This window comes from Myotis myotis, unplaced genomic scaffold, assembly GCF_014108235.1.
Source record: "Myotis myotis isolate mMyoMyo1 unplaced genomic scaffold, mMyoMyo1.p scaffold_m19_p_17, whole genome shotgun sequence".
Lineage (NCBI taxonomy): Eukaryota > Metazoa > Chordata > Mammalia > Chiroptera > Vespertilionidae > Myotis > Myotis myotis.
Window position 1 is genome coordinate 33,587,250 of NW_023416321.1, and position 17,872 is coordinate 33,605,121.

The following is a 17,872-nucleotide window of genomic DNA, read 5'->3' on the forward strand; positions in this document are numbered from 1 at the left end:
CACCCCGAGCCGGGACCCCTGCGTTCATGCAGCCAGCGGCCGGGCCCGCCATGGAGCTGGGACAGCAGGGCCACTGTCCTTCCAGCTCCAGCGAGGCCTGGGGATGCCAGGCTGCCTGGGGCGGAGTGGGGGGGGGGGGGTGCAGGCAGTGGGGCACCCTTTGCCATCATCTTCCCCTGGTTCATTTCTCTCTTTTCCCTGAAATGCTGAGCTGAGGCCCCCAGCACCTGCTGGGAGACCTGGGACTGCTGACCCCTCCCTCCAGAGCCAGGGCCTATGAGCCTCAGTGGCCATAGACCTCAGTCTCCCCTGGCCTGACCTGACCTTGCAGGGGACACAAATACTCTAGGTCACCCCCAGGTCCCCCCTCCCCCACAACCAGGGCATCTCTCTTTTGGCCTCAAAGTTCCCATAAAGCAAACACAACCAGGTCTCCTTTAGGGAGGGGAGAGGCTGGAGCAGATTCCTGGGGGGGACTGACTCAGCAAGGCCTGCCCCCAAGTGATCCCGGGGCCTGCACCCTCCCCTCCTGGTGGTCACTCAGGTTGGCCTGTGCTCAGGACCCAGTGCTCCCCTGGCAGACAGTCTGCGCTAACACGCCCTCCCAGGGGCCATGCGGAGGGTGGGGGACTGGCAGGGGTCCCGAGAGGAGGCATAAGCATCGTGAACAGGCTCAGGGGAACGTTCTTGGCCAACCTGGGGCCGGTCTGGCTGTGGCTAGGAACCTGCCCTCCACTGAGCGCAGTGACCCCGGCTGCTGGGCAGGGCCCCAGCGGCAAAGCCTGGAACATCCCTCTTCCAGAGTCTGAGAGCCAACGCCAGTGGGGAAGGTGGGCACAGAATTTGGGGGAGAACCTGGGGCCAAAAGCCAGGCAGGCGGCCCAGGGGCCATGGTGTCCAGCACTGCCTCAGGCATGAGAGTGATTCCCGAGCCCCGGGCCCCCCTCTCCCACAGGCTGGCCCTCTGCCCGCTCTTCCCTCTGTCGGGATTCTCGACCAAGAAACACGAAATCTTCACAAAAACTCTCTGGCCCACTTCCCTCCAGGGAGCACACACACTGCCAACGGCCCAGGAGCCCTTGGGGAGTGCCCCTCCGCCCCACCCCCCACCCCCCGTGACCCCAAGGCCGCCTCCAGGCAAAGCCTCGGCTGTTTGTGGGTGGCCGGGGGCAGAGGGGGAGGCACAGGACATCAGATGAGGCCGGGGAGGGGTGGGGGGCGGGGGGCCCGTGCCCCATCTGAGCTGCTCTGTACGGGGACCCAAGTTTGTACCCCAGACCATGGGGGGCCATGGCAGGAGGGAGCTCAGGCCTGGGCTCCTCACCAGCTGGCGGTTAGGCCCTAGGAGTTCTTGGTTGGTGCCCCAGACAGCAGGACAGGGAGGGGCGGGAGGTGGACGGGGGCCCTGGGTGACTCGCCGGGACCATAGTTCTCGGCAGAAAAAGTTCGGGAAGAGGCCCGTGCCGAGCTGTCCCTGTTCCTGTCTTCGCCAACATTCCTTTCGGCAACTCACCCTGCAATGGGGGAGGCGGGGGGCGGTTAAGTGTGGCCGTCGCCTCCGTCCAGGGCAGCTGTGCGGCTGTGGTCTGTGTGCCGGAGGCCCCAGGGCGTGCGGAGCATCACTCGGCCTCTGAGGTCAGGGCACGGCTGGGATCGCAGCAGGCATGTGGCACAACATGCAAACAGTCCTCCCCTTCCCTCCTCAAGGAAAAGGCAAAGACCCCTCCTCCGTCCCAGAATCCAGGGGCTGGATTCTGCTCCTGCTGGCAGTATACGCTGCTCGGTAGATGCCAGGAAAGTGGGGATGAGAAAGAAGCCAGAACACAGGGCAAATGCCAGGCTGTGTCCATGAGGTTAAACCACATTATTCACTGGTTTCAAGGCCATTTCGTTCCCTTCCTTCCTTTCTTCCTCTGGCTTTTCCCATCGGATGTGGACTGCAAAGGGGTGACAGAGGTTCCCTCTGAGTTGGTGCTTTTGGAGCCTGGGGACAGGTGGGCCCTTGGCAGTCACAGTCCTGTCCTCCGTGGGGTGAGGGGGTGGGGTGGGAACACCGGCTGGCCAGGGCTGCCTCTGCTGGCCGACCCCTGGTCACTTCTATTTCTTCTGAACTGTAAAGAAAGGACAGTTACGCAGAGCAGAGCTCAGAGCACGGGGCCCTCGGGTCCCTGTTTGGAGGATTGGGGTGTTTGTTTCCTCGTGGGACAGGGCCACAGGGACCACCTGGTTGGGGCTCTTGGTGGAGCCGAACTCCTGCCATGAGAGGACGGAGGCCTGTGAGCCCTGAACACAGAGCCATCTGTGCTGGGGTTTCCTAGTGGACGCCCAACAGTTCCCTCTGCCATATTGAGTTCAGTGGTTGTCATGTGCCATCGAAAGAGTCATGGCTGCCTGGCCAGTGTGGCTCAGTGGTTGAGCGTTGACTCAGAAACCAAGAGGTCGCCGGTTCGATTCCCGGTCAGGGCACATGCCCAGGTTGCGGGCTCGATTCCCAACAGGGGCCACACAGGAGGCATCTGATTGATGGTGTTCCTCTCTCATCAATGTTTCCATCTCTCATCCCTCTCCCTCCTCTCTCTCTAAAAATCAATAAAAACATATTTTTTTAAAAAATAGTCATGGCTAACATGACAGGCAGCAGCAGGACAAAGGCATCACAGGTGACTGAGGCCTCCTGGGTGATACTGAGCTAACGCCCCGGGCGGGTGGGTTCCTGCCTCACGTACCTGCGTGTCTGTCAGACTCAGAGAGATCACAGAACATGCTTCAATCCAGGCAGATAGGAAGTGGAGGACCTGGGTTTTGATCCTGACAGGCTGATTACCAATCCGACCTCTTCCCTCTCCTCAGTGGCCACGGTTGCCCATGACCCCAGGGCTGAATCCCAGGCTTTCTGCCCCCACGTTGAACACCCCATCGCCTAGACCAGTGCCTCCCAAACCTTAGTGATGGGGCTGGGAACCTTCGTGAGATGCAGACTCTGGTTCAGTGGGTCTGGGTGGGGCCTGAGAGTCTGCATTTCTGACACGTTCCCGGGGTCGGCCGCCACTGCCGCTGCTCCAAGGAGTCCATCTAGGGGAACAAGGTCTTTCGGGAAAAGCCTGGGTTGGTCATTGCAAGGGGCAGAGATCCCTGGGGACTTCCGTGTGTGTGTGTGTGTGTGTGTGTGTGTGTGTCTTTGTCTTTCTGTCTGGTTTCTTCTTTCTGTCTGGGGAGCTGCATGGGCCTTTTGAGCCTCTGGAGTGACCCTTGGAAATGGCTCCCCTGCTTGGAGAACTTCCTTGGGCCACCTCTGGGTGCTCACAAATGTGTTCCTTTCTGGCTTCCGCCGTGTGCATTGTTACTTCCGGCCTGTCCTGGCTGTCTCAGCTCCATTTACCAAGACGGACACATCCGCCATCTCGGCTGATGCTCACCAAGCCTTTGTGCTACTGCTTTAGACAGGAAGGCCCCTCGGGTTCAACTAGACAGCCAGCGGCCCGGGGCCCTGGCCATCAGAGCCTCTGGCTCCTAGGCCTGTGCTCTTGCTTTTTAAAAAATGTGTTTTTATTGATTTTTAGAGAGAGAGGAAGGGAGAGAGCTAGAAACACCCATGAGAGAGAAACATCACTGGTTGGCTGTGGACTGGGCATCGAGCCTGCAACCTGGGCGCGTGCCCTGACTCGTGACCTCTTGGTTCCTGGGTCACGCTCTTCCCCCACCCTTTCCTTGTAATCCGCTTTCCAGGAATAGACAAGGCACACAGCCAGCCGACTCAGCTGGTTATGCCTGAAACTGAGTTGCTTTTGGGGAATGAGAGGATAGGCTGTGGTCCCCACCGGCTCTTACCTTCCCCCCGCTGCCCCTGCCCCAGAGGCCAGGCTACACCCTGGGCTGGCACGGGGCTGGGCCTCACCTGCGAAGTTCACGGTCACGGTCACAATAATGATGATGATCCCCATGATGATGAAGGTGATGCTGAGCAGCCGGGCCAGGCGGCCCAGCCTCCGGGCCCCGTCGATGTCTCCCTGCTGCACGCTGCTTCGAGACTGCGGAGAGAGGGGGTGGCAGGGGCCGCGGGAAGGCTGTCCTCACAGCCCTGTGGGGGCCCCTGGAACACACCTGGTCCCACTGCAGCCCGCACTCCAGCTGCCTCCTCGGGGGGGGGTGAGGAAGTGGCCTTCTCCTGGAGAAGTGGCCTGGATTCAAGGGGCCGGGACCCTAACCAAGCCTGGCCCTCGCCGGCGGAGGACAGCCGGAAGCAGAACCAAGCACTGCAGAGTCACAGAACCACAGGGTGGCAGAGTGGAGACGGAGGGCCTGAGAGGGAGGCCCAGGTCCAGGCTGCACTGAGCTGGTGGGAGCCGGTAAGCCAGGCCCCTCCAGACCCCAGGCCTAGGCGCACTGCAGTGGCTGCACCGAGAGGCTAAGGCAGTGCCTATGGCTTTCTCCATGGCCTGCCGGCCTGTCTCCTTTTCTCTGTGAGCTCCCTCTGCCACAAAAGAAAAAAAAATCCCCGGTTCTCCCTCCCACCCAGGAACCACATCCTAGTTCAGCCAAGCCCCTTCCTGGCTCACACCAGAAAGGCAGGAGTCTTAGGTTTGAACCAAGAAGGCTGGGCTGGGGCTGGGGGAGCCACACTCCTCCTCAGTGAGCTCGCTGTTTCTTGGCCCTATTTAATGTGAAGTCAGGTGGATGAGGGCAGGAACATAGAGCGTCCTGGGAGGCCCAGGAGGGGGTGTGTCCCAGGCATCTCCATCAACTTATGCCCCTGCCAGGAGCACTTGCCAACTTGCTGGCAAGGGCTGGCCCGCAACCTCCAGCTCTAGAACTCCCAGATGTTTGACTTCTGGAACAGGCATGCGCAGGAGTCCTCCGAAATAAATATTTGGTTATTTATTTTCTGATTATTTGAGACCCCTGAGTTCAGAATGGACATGCGGTCAAGCACCTTGATAATGACGATTTATCGAGTTATTATGTTGTACCAGGCAGCTGGCTAAGGCCTGGACCTACGTTATCTCATTTAGCCACAGAATCACCCTAAGAGGTGGGCAGTGTTGCCCTTTTATTTTTCCCCTGTTTTAACTTTTTTATGAACCTGTCTAAAACAATATGTGCAGGAGAGCAAGGAGTGATTCCATTTAAATCAGTATCATGTGCTAGAGTCCCAGCTCCTAGCTCACGGCCTGGTGGGGAGGCTGGCCTCCATTGGGATCCCACACAGAGAGGTACCGTTGCCACTGTGGGTTGTGTTACAAAAGAGGAATGGTTTCCAGCGGCCCCTCTGGCCGTGTGGGATCAGAGAGGAGGCTGGCCTTCAGGAGCTGATGCAGACGTGCAGCAAGATGACGGTGGCTGAGTTCATCACTCCCTCCCGGTATCTCCCAGGGCCCCCACTGTCCACAGACCAAAGACTAAACGCAGGTTCGCTTTGCGTTTTCTGATTTTATCCTCTCCTATTTCCTCCACCCTCTGGGCCTGGTCGATCTGAGCCACTCGGGCATGAGCACTGGAGCCACATGCCTGTGCTGTTCCTCATGCCGGCATCCTTGCGCCACGACACCACATGGCCGCCTCCTCTCCAGCCCTCAAGGGCTGGCTCCAATGCCGCCGCCTCCGTGAAGCAGCCAAGATTCCTCCACTTCACTGGAGTAATCATTGTCCCTTACATTATTGGAAAATCTACCCTATCTCAGGAAACATGGTAAATGCTTGCCATCCATTAGAGCAGTGGTTCTCAACCTTCTGGCCCTTTAAATATAGTTCCTCATGTTGTGACCCAACCATAAAATTATTTTCGTTGCTACTTCATAATTGTAATGTTGCTACTGTTATGAATCGTAATGTAAATACCTGATATGCAGGATGGTCTTAGGCGACCCCTGTGAAAGGGTCGTTCGACCGCCAAAGGGGTCGCGGCCCACAGGTTGAGAACCGCTGCATTAGAGCAAGGGTGGGGAATGCCTGGCCCTACCATGGCATTAAGGGTGAATTAATTTAAATGTTTGGCCAAATACAGCAGGCTAATTTTTAAGTTGATGACTTTGTATGGCCTGCAAATGATGTTATAAATACCCAAATGGCCCTGGACAGAAAAAAAGGCTCCCCACCCCTGCCCTAGAGCATCTCATCCTCACACCATAGGAGTTAGGGACTGTTACCAGGCCATTTACAGCTGAGGAGCTGGGACATGCAGGCCTTCTGAGAGAAGCAACCGGAGGCATGGAGTAAGGCCGGACCAGGAAGAGCCCTGGGCCTAGCTGGTTTGGCTCAGTGGATAGAGCATTGGCGCTGGGACCGAAGGGTCCCGGGTTCAATTTCAGTCAGGGGCATATATCTAAGTTGCAGGCTTGATCCCTGGCCCTGGCCAGGACACGAATGGGAGGCAACCATTCGATGTGTCTCTCTCACATTGATGTTTCTCTCTCTCTCTCTCTTCTCCTCCTCACTTCTCTCTCTAAAAATCAATGGGAAAATATCCTCAGGCGAGGATTAACAAGAAGAAGCAGGAGGAGGAGGAGGAGGAGGAGGAGGAGGAGAGCCCTGGCTCTTACAAAACAGAATGTGGATTTTGTCCTATATGCATTGGGGCGTGTACAACTGGGTGAGACATAGAGGATTTCCTCAAGATAGGAAAGAAAAAAGATCCAGTGAAGAGGGTGAGGGTGAAAATACCAAGGGGTGATTGGTACCCCAACATCCCCGGGCAGCAGGTCTGGACCTGAGCTCAGGGGTGAACTATGGGCAGCAGAGGAGAGCGCTCTGTCCTTGGAGACTGGATGAAGGTGGGTGCCGGGATCTCACACCTGGACAGGTCTGCAGGTGGGTCTTCGCAGGAAGTTGTGAGTGTTCCTGCCTCTGGACCTCAGGGGTATCAGTGACCAGGCACCAATGTCATCCAGCAAGAGATGAAAGAGAAGGTGGGTCTGGCATGAGGAGGGGCATGGAGTGGGGCTCCGGCAACAGCCTCCTGGACATGGCAGGGACCCAACCAGGAGCAGGTGTAGCCTCCAGCCCCCTAGAAGGGCTGTCTGGCTAAGAGCACAGGTTCTGGAGCCAGACCTGGATGCCTTCCAGCTCCACCCTTAACTGTGTGACCCTGGAAGTGGCTTACCTTTACCGTGCTTTACTATAGTTTCCTCATCAGGTAAAATTGGTACCTACCTCATCGGTTCTTGCTGGGATTAAGTGAGATAATATAAGCAGGGGGGCTTAGCTTGGTGCCTGGCAATAGTAAGTGCTCAATAAACATAGTAATGAGCCCAGCCGAGGGGGCTCAGTGGTTGAGTGTCGGCCTCCGAACCAGGAGATCAATGATTCTCTCTCATCATGGATGTTTCTATCTCTCTCTCCCTCTCCCTTCCTCTCTGAAATCAATAAAAAGATATTAAAAATAATAGATATAGTAATGAAATATGTTTATTGTTAACCCTCCACTGAGCCTGAGAAGGGAAAGGATCATAAGCCATTGACCTTAGCAGAGGAGGGCAGACCTGTTCTGGAAGGGAAGTCGTCTTGGTGAGTCGGTGAAAAGCACCAGCAGCCCGCCTTTCACTTTCAGGAATGTCCCAGTCAGGGTGCTAATGACACGATCGCTCTCCGTCCAGGCACCTCCAGTCCTCCGTGCTCTCTTTCTTCCCTCCTCCTGCTTTCCCCCACCTGCCCCCAGCTTGATTTTGATGGCGGTGGGGTGGGGGATACGGGAGGCTCCTCCTGATGTCCGTCTCCCCCAGGGGAACACAGTACTGTTTCCATGCTCATCTTTTTGGTGCCCAGCCTCAGCAAGGTGCCTCGCTCTGGCAGGTGCACCGTGAATAGCAAAGCCGCCCTGCACAGCTGTTTTCTGTAGCTCTAATTTCCGGGAGAGGATCCTCGCACCTCCCCCCTGGACTCGCCCTCTGTCTCTCCCCACCTCAGATACAATCAGGTAAGAATTCCTGACCTTTCTCGTGTCCCTCAAGTCTGTCCCTCCCTCCCTAGTCCCAACTCCACCGCCCTAGCCCAGTCCCGGGATATAGTGCATCTCTCTCTGCTCCACCCCTGTCCCCATCCAACCTCTTCTTGACAGTCTTTGAAATCCAGGCTTGGCCATATGACATAAAAGGGATACAGCTTTCTGCCCCTGAGCCCTTACACGTGCTGTCTCTGCTGGGAAAACAATGAGGAGGGTCTGTTTTCTAACCACTGAACTTAGCCAGTGGCATGCTCAGTGTTCAGAGCAGATTCTTGAAGGACGTGAGCACTAGCCCACGCCACCCCCAGCTCTCTGCATGGCCAGCCCAGGTCACTAAACTCAGTTCCACCAAGGCAACATTGGGGGGAAGGGAGGCCAGCATACAGGAAGGCTTCCGGGATTCCCAGGAAGTCTGGCTTTAGAGATTCTGGGGCTTCCTTGAGTCGTGACCAAGGGACTCATTCTCAGGGGTAAGCCTGGCATGCAGGGGAAGGGGAGCAGCGCTTGAGATGAGTCCTGCCCCCCACTTTGCAGGGAAACAGTTGTGAGTGCAGCAATGATTCAGGACCATGGAGAGAGGAACACACGGGGCTGGCTGGGAATGGGACACGGACAGGGGGAGGCCACAGGGAGAATTTTCCCAGTCACTCTAAGCCCAGTCTCTCTTCTTTATCCACAGAACCATCGGTCCTTGCTTCCCAGCCATGCATGTTCCCAGCGTAGCTACCTCAACGGGGACTCTCCGGCTCTGAGGAACACGCATGACTGGGAAGCAAGGACTGATGGTTCTGTGGATAAAGAAGAGAGACCGGGCTTAGTGTGACTGGGAAAATTCTCCCTGTGGCCTCCCCCAGTCCATAGAAGCTCCTCACCACCGGCTGGCACTCACTTCTGAAGCCCCGCCCCCCATCAATTACCAAGTGAAAGACCCATTCCCTGCCTACAGGGATGGAGGGAGACCCTTCATTTCTTTTCGTCGGGAAAGTACCAGCTGCTCTCTCATCCCCCCTTAGTTGCATCGTCTTCGTGTACAAAATGGCTTAAGTTGAAGGCACGATAATCATTTCAGTGATGATTATAATGACTGTGAATTAATAGATCATCTGCAATTGCAATGGCTGTGGGAATGGTGAGGGAGAAAATGAATTCAAGTTAATAGATCGGGGAAGATTGAAAAGAGTCTGAGAGTGGGTCGGGGGTGGGGAGGATGCTGGGGAGAGCTTCGTCCGCCCTCACCCTCAGGCTCAGGCCAAACCCCAGCAGATCTGAGACTGACAAGAGGTGCCAGGGCTGGTCAGCGATTAGTCCTTCCGGGGAGGTCCAGCGTCTCCCCGCAGGATAAACAGAGGGAGGCCCTCTCCATGCCCCCTGCACAGCCCTCTCTCTGCAGCCCTGCAGTGGTTTCCGCCAGGCCCTGCCTGCGAGCTAACCCTCCCATGGCTGGAGTGGTGAAGAGTAGAGGGGGGATACGTGGTGATGGACGGAGACTTGACTTGGGGTGGGGAACACACCGGATCGCGTACGGATGATGTGTTGTAGAACTGTGCACCTGAGACCAATGTAATTTTCTTAGCCGGGGTCACCCCAGTCCGCCCATTTTTTTAAACGAGTGGGGGGGAACGGTGGAGGTTCCAGGGGAGGAGTCAGAGCAGCTGCCGGGGCCCATGGGAAGGAACTGGAAACGCTGAGGGGCCTGAGATAGCAGCTGTTTACCAACTGATCCTGGAGTTTTTCAACATGTTAAGCCTGCTGACCGACTGACGGACTGACCGGCTGACCGGCTGACCGGCTGACCAGCAGCCTGGCTGGGACTCTTGCTGAGTGAAGGGATGAAGGCACAAATGGATGAACGTGAGCCTGCACCATGTCAGTTAAATAACGAGGTCACCAAAGTGCCTACGGAAGGAGGTGTTGAAGCTCCCACATTTGCAGAAACTACCTACAGAGGAGGGGCTGCGGGAGGCTCCCCAAAACCACAGACAGGGCTGCCCAGCTCCCCTGGGTGGTGTATGAGGGTGAGGCTTCATTATCCCCAAACTGGTTGAACTCAGAACTGCCTGTCCCCTGGGGGTCTGCCCTTCCCTCTGACGTTGCAGTTTCATTTCGAGTTCATAATAACAGCACCCACTCCATTTACTCCGTGCCCGCTCAGGGCGAGGTGTTTCCACACATAGTAACTCATGAGCCCTCCCAATAACCCCATGAGGTAGATGGTTTATTAAACCTATTTTGCAGAAGAGGAAACTGGGACTAAGGAAGGAGGCTGCGTGACTTGGACATGGTCGGGTGGTGTAAAAGGGACAGAGCTGGGACGCTCCCCCGGGTCTACCTGATGCTTATTTTATCACCTTTGTCCACTGAAGGCCCGCTGCCTGGGGTCCAGCTCCAGGATCTGGACAGCAGATGTTGCCGGCTTTGAGGCGCGTGGCCATTTCTCAGCTTGACCCGGAAGTAAAATGGATGAAGTCAGCCTTGCCCTGGCCACCCCAGGAGGCTCACGGGAGGCTGCAGTTCTGAGCACATGGCTGAGTCTGGACAACTCCGCAGGTACAGCCCTGATCCCCCAGCCCTGGTCACAGCAGGCCACAAAGCCACAGAGAGAAGGGCCTACTGGTCCATTGCTCTTCCACTGATGGAGTTGCGGGGAGGGAGAGAACAGTGGGGGAGGAGGTTTATGGGGGGCAGGGGAAGAGGGGAGGAAGTGGAATTCTTCCCTCCCCACACAGATGCCTGAAAGGTTTGGCTTTCCTGGGAGGGACACACCATCCTCGTCCCCAGGGGTAGATGCAGGGTGGGACCAGGGAGAGAACACGGGGTTCAGCATCCAGCGGTGTGACCGTGGGCCCGGTGCTGTTCTGCACATCTCAGTGGTCTCATCTGTGCAGTGGGCACAATTAGCCGGACTCTGTCAGCCTCACCTTAGGGCTTGCTCTGCGGACAGTGCGCTCTAGACAAGCTGCCAGGGCTGGGGCTCTCCCTCCACCCTGAATCAACGGCTTGATCCTCCACTTGGGAACCAGAGCGGGGACTTCAGGGGAGCAGTCCTGAATGTGGGGAGCGGCTACAGCGTTTGGACAGGTTCGAACCTCAGACAGGTTCGAGCCTCAGACTAATGAGAGGTCACAGTCCTCTCGTGGCCACATGCAAGTCCCAGCTTGGAGGGCAGAGCCCTCCCAGCACAATTATAGCCAACAGCTATGGTTGTGAGCTTGAACCTACATTCCAAACACGTGGCCCCCCGTGCCTGAGTGATGTGGGCTTGATAGAGTTCAGGTGCATGTAATTGAGTAGGATCGAAACGCACAAGAACGTTGTAAACATCTTGACCACACCCTTACTTTGCCTCGTGGAATCTGGCTATAAAATAAAGACTCGGCTTGCAGTCCGTGGCGCCATCTCTCCATCTGGGAGCAGCATCCCACCCAGAACCCGTTTTCTGCTCTTGTCTGTCTTTTCTCCATCCTTCACCGCCCCCTCTCAGGGTCACTGAACCTGGCTGAGCTGGCGCAGCACATAAGGCGCCCTGGGGCTGAGTATGCCATGGCCGTGCCGGCTTGCCACACCTGAAGTCGGTCCCCAGGACCTGGAGACACCGGCACAGGAGACTCACTCCCTTTCTGCACTCTCTGGCCCTCCTGCCCCCTGGCTGTCTGGGTGGGACCCAGTGATTCAGCCCTAGATGAACACCTAACCCCCCCCCCCTCCCGGGAAATGGGTGTTTCCTCTGAACTAGGCTGGTTCCCAGAAGAGGGAAGACTATTGTGGGCACCCCCAATAACGCTCCCCGCCTGGCACCCCTGACCCAGGAGCAGGCTGCGGAGTGGGCAGGAAAAGAGCGTGGGCTCCAGGCGCCATGGGCCGCCGTCGCTAGCAGGTTATTTCACACGTCCATCCGCACTGGACTTCCTCATCTGCAAACGGAGAGCAATAGCAATACCTGGGCCTCACAGGGCTAGAGTCTGGATTACATGCGATCATATACGTCTAACATGTTTGGGCCTGTGCCTAGCGTTTAGCAAGCACACGGGGAGGGTGGGAATGTTATCCCTCACCCTGGGCGTCCTCAGTTCCTTCTCTCTGGCTCGCGGCTCCCTTTAGAAATTCATTTCCACAGCTGCACTCCACCCTTGCCGTGGCTGCTCCTCTGCAATCCCACCCCAGTCTCTCTCTCACCCGCACGCTCTCATAGCACCTGCCCACTGACTTCTTTGAGCCCCAACCTGTGACCGACCTCCTCTCTTCTGAGGCTACTACCAGCTTCCTGGCCTCACTGCCTCCCAGTCCAACCCAATCCCTGGATTGGCTGCCTCCTGCACACCCGCCTCAGGAAGGCCTGAGCTCTATCCACTGAGCCAAACCAGATAGGGCTGCTTAAAATCTTTAGATTTTAAGTGTGGGCATGGTTGCACCTAACTGTGAATATACTAAACATCAGTGCCATGCACTTTAGATGGGTGAGCTGTACGATATGTTATATTTCAAAGCTCTAAAAAGCCCCAAGCAAACCTGTGATGGTTTCTGTTCCTCACTGGGGAGATCAGCTGCCACAGCATTGCTGTTACTAAGTGATAGCATTTAACAGCGTGCTGGGTGTTGTTCTTAAGCACTGTGTATGGCTTGTCTCGTTTCGCCCTCATCCAGCCCTATAATGTAGGTGTAATGGCGACAACCCATTTCGCAGATAGGTACACTGAGGAGAAAAGAGGTTTGAGTGACTTGCCCGAAGCCACACAATACCTTGTGGTTTCGCCAAGCACAAATACTTCTTGCAGCGTGTCGTAAGGATCTGTTTACAAGTTTCTCCCCACTGGACTGGAGGCTCCTGGGAATTGGTGATGATGTCTGGGTTAGCGCCTGATTCCCTGTCCCTGGCCCGGTGCCGATCAGGCCTGACTCAAGGGCCTGAGAAGGACATAGAAATGCACTGAGCGTGAGCTCACCGGTTTCCCAGTCTCGGGCCCAGCTTTCTTTTGACAAAGGCAGCTCACCCCAGCCTGCATCCTGCTACCCCCACCAGGAGACACATCCTAGCAGCTGTTTTCTCCTGGGCCCTGGGGTGGTTCTCCTCCCCGAACCTGCCTCCCCTCCTGGGGCTTCTCCCTGTAACCAGGAGGTTGGCCCTGCCCAGAGCCACCGTCTGCAGCCCTGCAGCCTGGCCCGGCCCTGAGGTCCCCATGTGCAGCAGGCACACAGGAAGCCCCTCGAAGGCCCCACCCTGGGTGCTGCCCAGCCCTGGCTCTTGTGCCCACGCCAAGTCCCTCTGACTTAGGCAGTGCTGAAGCTGCTGGGGCTGGGAAGGCTTCCCCGTGGAGGCCGTGCCGGGGTGAGGCAGACAGAGAAGGGTGGGAAGTAGAGGCTTTCTCAGAGGACGGCCCGCGAACAGCCAGAGTGACCACAGCTCCGAGGGGCTTGGCGATCGCGGCTCAGCGGCGGAGTCACTCCAGACAGAAGGACAGTCTCTCCCCACCCAGACCTCTGGCCTGGCCAGCCCGGGGCTAGCAGGTCACTGCCCTCTGCTCCTAGCTTCACCCTGGACGCCACTGCCTGTGCAGTCCAGTCCGTCTGTCTGTCTCTCTCCTTCCTAGACCTCAGAAGTCACAGCTGCTGACCATGTCTGTGACCCTCTGCAAGTAGCTCTAACCAAATGGCTTGGTTCAGGACGATCTAAGGCAGCGGTTCTCAACCTGTGGGTCGCGACCCCTTTGGCGGTCGAACGACCCTTTCAGAGGGGTCGCCTAAGACCATCCTGCATATCAGATATTTCCATGACAATTCATAACAGTAGCAACATTACAGTTATGAAGTAGCAACGAAAATAATTTATGGTTGGGTCGCAACATGAGGAACTGTATTTAAAGGGACAGAGGTTGTGCACTCAAAGTCCTGCAGCACAAGAGTGCACGAGAAGCAGAGACAAGCCCGCATGCCCTCCTTGGCAAGTCCAGCGCGCCCTCTGACTCGGTTTCCACCGCGGCCCAGACCTCCCCTACCCTGAGGACAGAGGCTGAAATCCGGGCAACCACCAAGGCCCAGAGGGCCTGGCGAGAACTGTCCTGAGAGGAGCAGCCTCAGGAGCCAGGCCCCCGGCCCCCCAGGGCCCGGCAGGGAAGCCCCGGGGCTCTTGGAAACCAGAGCTGGCACAGAGAACACCCAGGTGCCGGGGGTGAGGTGTGGGGGAGGCTGTGGGGGGCTGGCTCCACTCCTGAGAACACGGGCCCTGGGACTCCACGCCAGCTGCAAGCTCTGCTGATAGCATAGCCTGCTCAGGAATGACTCCTGGGGACCACCCTCCCGCCCCACCACAAGACAGGACCCCCAACGTGGCTGTCTCTGTAGTTTGGAATTTAGCTCCAGGGGCTCCCCGGGGCCTCCTCCCCAGCGGGTTCTGTGCCAAGTCAAGAGCAGAGACAACAGAGAACAGTAAACAAACGCTCTCCTGGCCCCGGACCCTCCTCCGAGGGGGGGTAGTCAGGCAGCTGAGAAAGGGGGTCTCTCCCCCAGCCCCTGGGTCCCCGCTCTCGCTTCTCTGCACCCGTGCCAGGGAGCATGCCCGCCCCCCCCGGGCCCACCGGCCCCGGAGCAAAGGGCAGCACTTACCATGATAGAAAAGATGAGGGGGATGAGGTTAAGGGGCCAGACCGGGCAGAAGCAGGAGGCGATGGCAAGGATGAGATAATCTTTGGGGGCCTCTCGGTCCTGGGCATAGGAGGCGGTGGCCGTGGAGGACGCCCGCCTGGAGCTGGCACGGGAGGGCGACCGGGGCAGGGAGGGCTCCCGGTGCCCCTCGGGGACCACCTTGAAGGGCAGCCCGTGGCCGTTCTGCTCCAGGTCCAGAGCCCCTGAGAGGGACTTGGGCAGCTTCAGGGACTTGTCCCCCTTGTCCTCCACCTTGGCGAGCAGCATCTCCATCTCGGGCAGGTCCAGGGGCGAGGCGACACCTGGCTCCCGCGCAGGGGGAAACTGAGGCTGCAGGGGGTTGGCCATGTCGGCTTGAGCCTTGGGCCGCTTCGGTTCCAGACGGTGAGAAGGGGGTTCCGGAGGGACCTCAGCGCACCATTCCTCAGCCCAGACCCGGGGAGGGTGGGGGGCCCACAGGTCAGGGGCCGAAGTGTCGCCGGGAGCAAGGCTTGGAGGGTGGGCTGTCCAGGCCCAAGAGCTCAGCGTCTGGGTCCTGCCCGCTGCCCCGCTGGGAGCTGGAGACTTCAGTTGCGTTCAAGTTGGAGGCCAACTTTGCTGATGCTGCTGGCAGCACAGATGGGCGGGGAAGCAGCAGAAAGCAGCGCCAGGAGCAGAGAGAAGAGGCTCCTCTCCAGAGTGAAGCTCCGGCGAAGTCAGGGCGGCTGTGTGTGTGTGTGTGTGTGTGTGTGTGCATGCGCGCCCCACGCGGCCTCCCTCACTCCCTGCCCTCCTCGGAGAAGCTTTTCTTTTTCAATTCTCTCTCCCCCGAGAACCGCCCAGCAGCCTCTGCCCGGCCCAGCCCCACTCTGCCAGCCCGGCCCAGCCCAGAGGGACTCGGCTGACCTCCACTTCCCAGCGCAGCCGCAGGCCTGCTCCTCTGGGCTGGGGGCTCTGGGTGGGGAAAGAGAGAGTGGGTCACACGGGGTGGGGGCTCTCCAACTGTCCTGGGGAATTGAGCCCCCTACTTTCCTTCCCCTGGGGCAGGTGGCTGCTTCCTCTTATCTGTCGGGAAACACTGGGCCCTGAACCCATCGCATTCCACCCCGACCATGACCTCCAACTCCTGGAGGCATCCAGGCCAGAGCCTGGCTCCCAGCTCCAGGAGAGAAGGGACGGAGCCCCAGTGTGGCTCCTGCAGGATCCTGCCTGGACCAACAGGGCCTGCTGAATGGGTTTCTGAGCAGCTCACCAAGGTGTGGGGCAGAGCGGGTGTTAGCAGGGAGTGTTAGCCCCATCTCATGCCCATCAGAGCTTTTCTGTGGTGCTAAGGAGCCGGCACCCGGGGCTCCTGGGGGCGCACGCCGACTCTGAGGGGCCCCGGTTCCGGCTGCCTGTCCACTCGGATTCGTACTGTCTTTGTTCTCTCTTCTGTCTTCTCTCTGTGTTTCAGCCTCCATCTCTATTCTCTACATCTTCATGTCCCCAATCTCTCTCCTTACCTTTATAAGAAGGACCTGGAAACACCAGGATATGTGTGTGTGTGGTGTGTGTGTGTGTGTGTGTGTGTGTGTATGTGTGTGTGTGGTTTGCAGGAGGCTGTAGCAGTTTCAAACCCTGGGGTCATGCATGATGTTGGTGGGAAGTTAGAGATGGAAGGCAGCTCAGAGGTGATGTGGTTCAAACCCGTGGCTCTCACAGACCAGAAAGCCAAGGCCTGGAAATGGAAGGTGATGCTCATCTCCAACTGCATCCCAACCAGATACCAGTCTCCGGCCAGACCCGGTCCGGGGGCTAGTTTGAAGCCAAACAAACCATTTCAGCAGAAAGAAGTGGCTTTGGGTGGTGTGTGTAGCTGGCTTCAGGATCGCCGCTTCCAGCAAGGATGGCGCGGGCAGAGGAGGGCGTGCGACGGGGCGGGAACCGTGAAGAACTGGGCACAGAGGGAGGGGGGAGGGCAGCGAGGAGCCGATGCCAGGGGAGCTAAAAGGACTCCTGGAGGCGAATCAGTCTCAAAAATTGTTTGTGCCTTTGAGGCAAATATTCAGGTTTGGTGACTATGACTACATTAAATTAAGCATGGTGGCTCCATCCTGAAACTCCACTGCTATTTACAAAATGCAGACCTCCGGGCCGTGAGAGAGGCCCCCTGCCTGCATGGGCAGCAGGGGTGGGGGCGTGGCTCCGTCCTCACCTGGCTCCTCGGGAAGGCTCTCACCCACCCCTAGCATGCACAGGAAGATGGGGTGAGCCGAGCTCCCCTGCCCGGGAACTTCCATAAATGTGCCGGCCGACACCTTTTTAAATAGGAGACTCCCTGCAGAGGGTGGCAAGTTGGGTCCCTGAGACCCTGAGACCCTACATCAGCATCCAGTTTGGACAGAATTCCATGTCACAACCTGGGAGCTGGGCCCGGGGTGGCAGAACTCAGGTCTCCAGCCCAGTTCCGGGTCCTCTAGCCAAGTGACGGCTGAGTGCTTGAAATGTGTCTGGTCCCAATTGACATGTGCTGTGCACATAAAGCCCACACATTTCGAACACTTAGTACAAAGAGAGGGCATGCAAAGTATTCCCATGAATATGTTGTACATTGATTATATATTAAAATAATATTGTGGATGCACTGAGCCAAATAAAACTATTAAAATTAATGTCGCCTGTGTCTTTTTACTCCTTTAACGTGACTACTAGAAAATTAAAAACCTGGCTTGCATTATATTTCTATTGGGCAATGCTGGCCTCGAGACAGAACGAACCTGATATGAAGGGGACTTTTTGACTTAATGAAAACTCAGCAAAGAAAAGGCCAGGAAGTCCCCAGGGTGGGCCATGGCTGTGATGTTGCTAGGTGGGCCGGCCTTCAGGACTTGGGGACTCAGGTTTGCTCTGCCTCCGTGAGGTGCTGGGCTCATGGTGCCATCTAGTGGCCTGGTGGTGCTGAGGGGAATGGCCAGAGATGGAGTGGAGACCAGGGAGAGGGGGAGAGGCAGAGGGAGGAAGGGGGAGGCAGGGGGAGGCAGGGAGAGGCAGGGAGAGGCAGGGGGAGGCAGGGGGAGGCAGGGAGAGGCAGGGAGAGGCAGGGGGGAGGCAGGGGGAGGCAGGGGAGGCAAGGGGAGGCAGGGGGAGGCAGAGGGAGGCAGGGAGAGGCAGGGGAGGCAGTGAGAGGCAGGGGGAGGCAGGGAGAAGCAGGGGGAGGCAGGGGGAGGCAGGGGGAGGCAGGGGGAGGCAGGGAGAGGCAGGGAGAGGCAGGGGAGGCAGTGAGAGGCAGGGGGAGGCAGGGGGAGGCAGGGAGAGGCAGGGAGAGGCAGGGAGAGGCAGGGG

The 17,872-nt window shown here is 57.8% G+C and overlaps 1 protein-coding gene across 1 annotated transcript; it reads right to left on the reverse strand.

Moving 5' to 3' along the window:
• Positions 1–1,236: 1,236 nt before the first annotated feature.
• On the reverse strand, positions 1,237–15,256 carry TRARG1 (trafficking regulator of GLUT4 (SLC2A4) 1). The gene is made up of 3 exons (XM_036341818.1): positions 14,534–15,256; positions 3,896–4,028; positions 1,237–2,111 (listed from the first exon to the last, which is right to left on the reverse strand). The coding sequence occupies exons 1-3, from the start codon at positions 14,918–14,920 to the stop codon at positions 2,098–2,100; spliced, it is 534 nt and encodes a 177-aa protein (XP_036197711.1). The 5' UTR covers positions 14,921–15,256; the 3' UTR covers positions 1,237–2,097.
• Between the last annotated feature and the right edge of the window lie 2,616 nt (positions 15,257–17,872).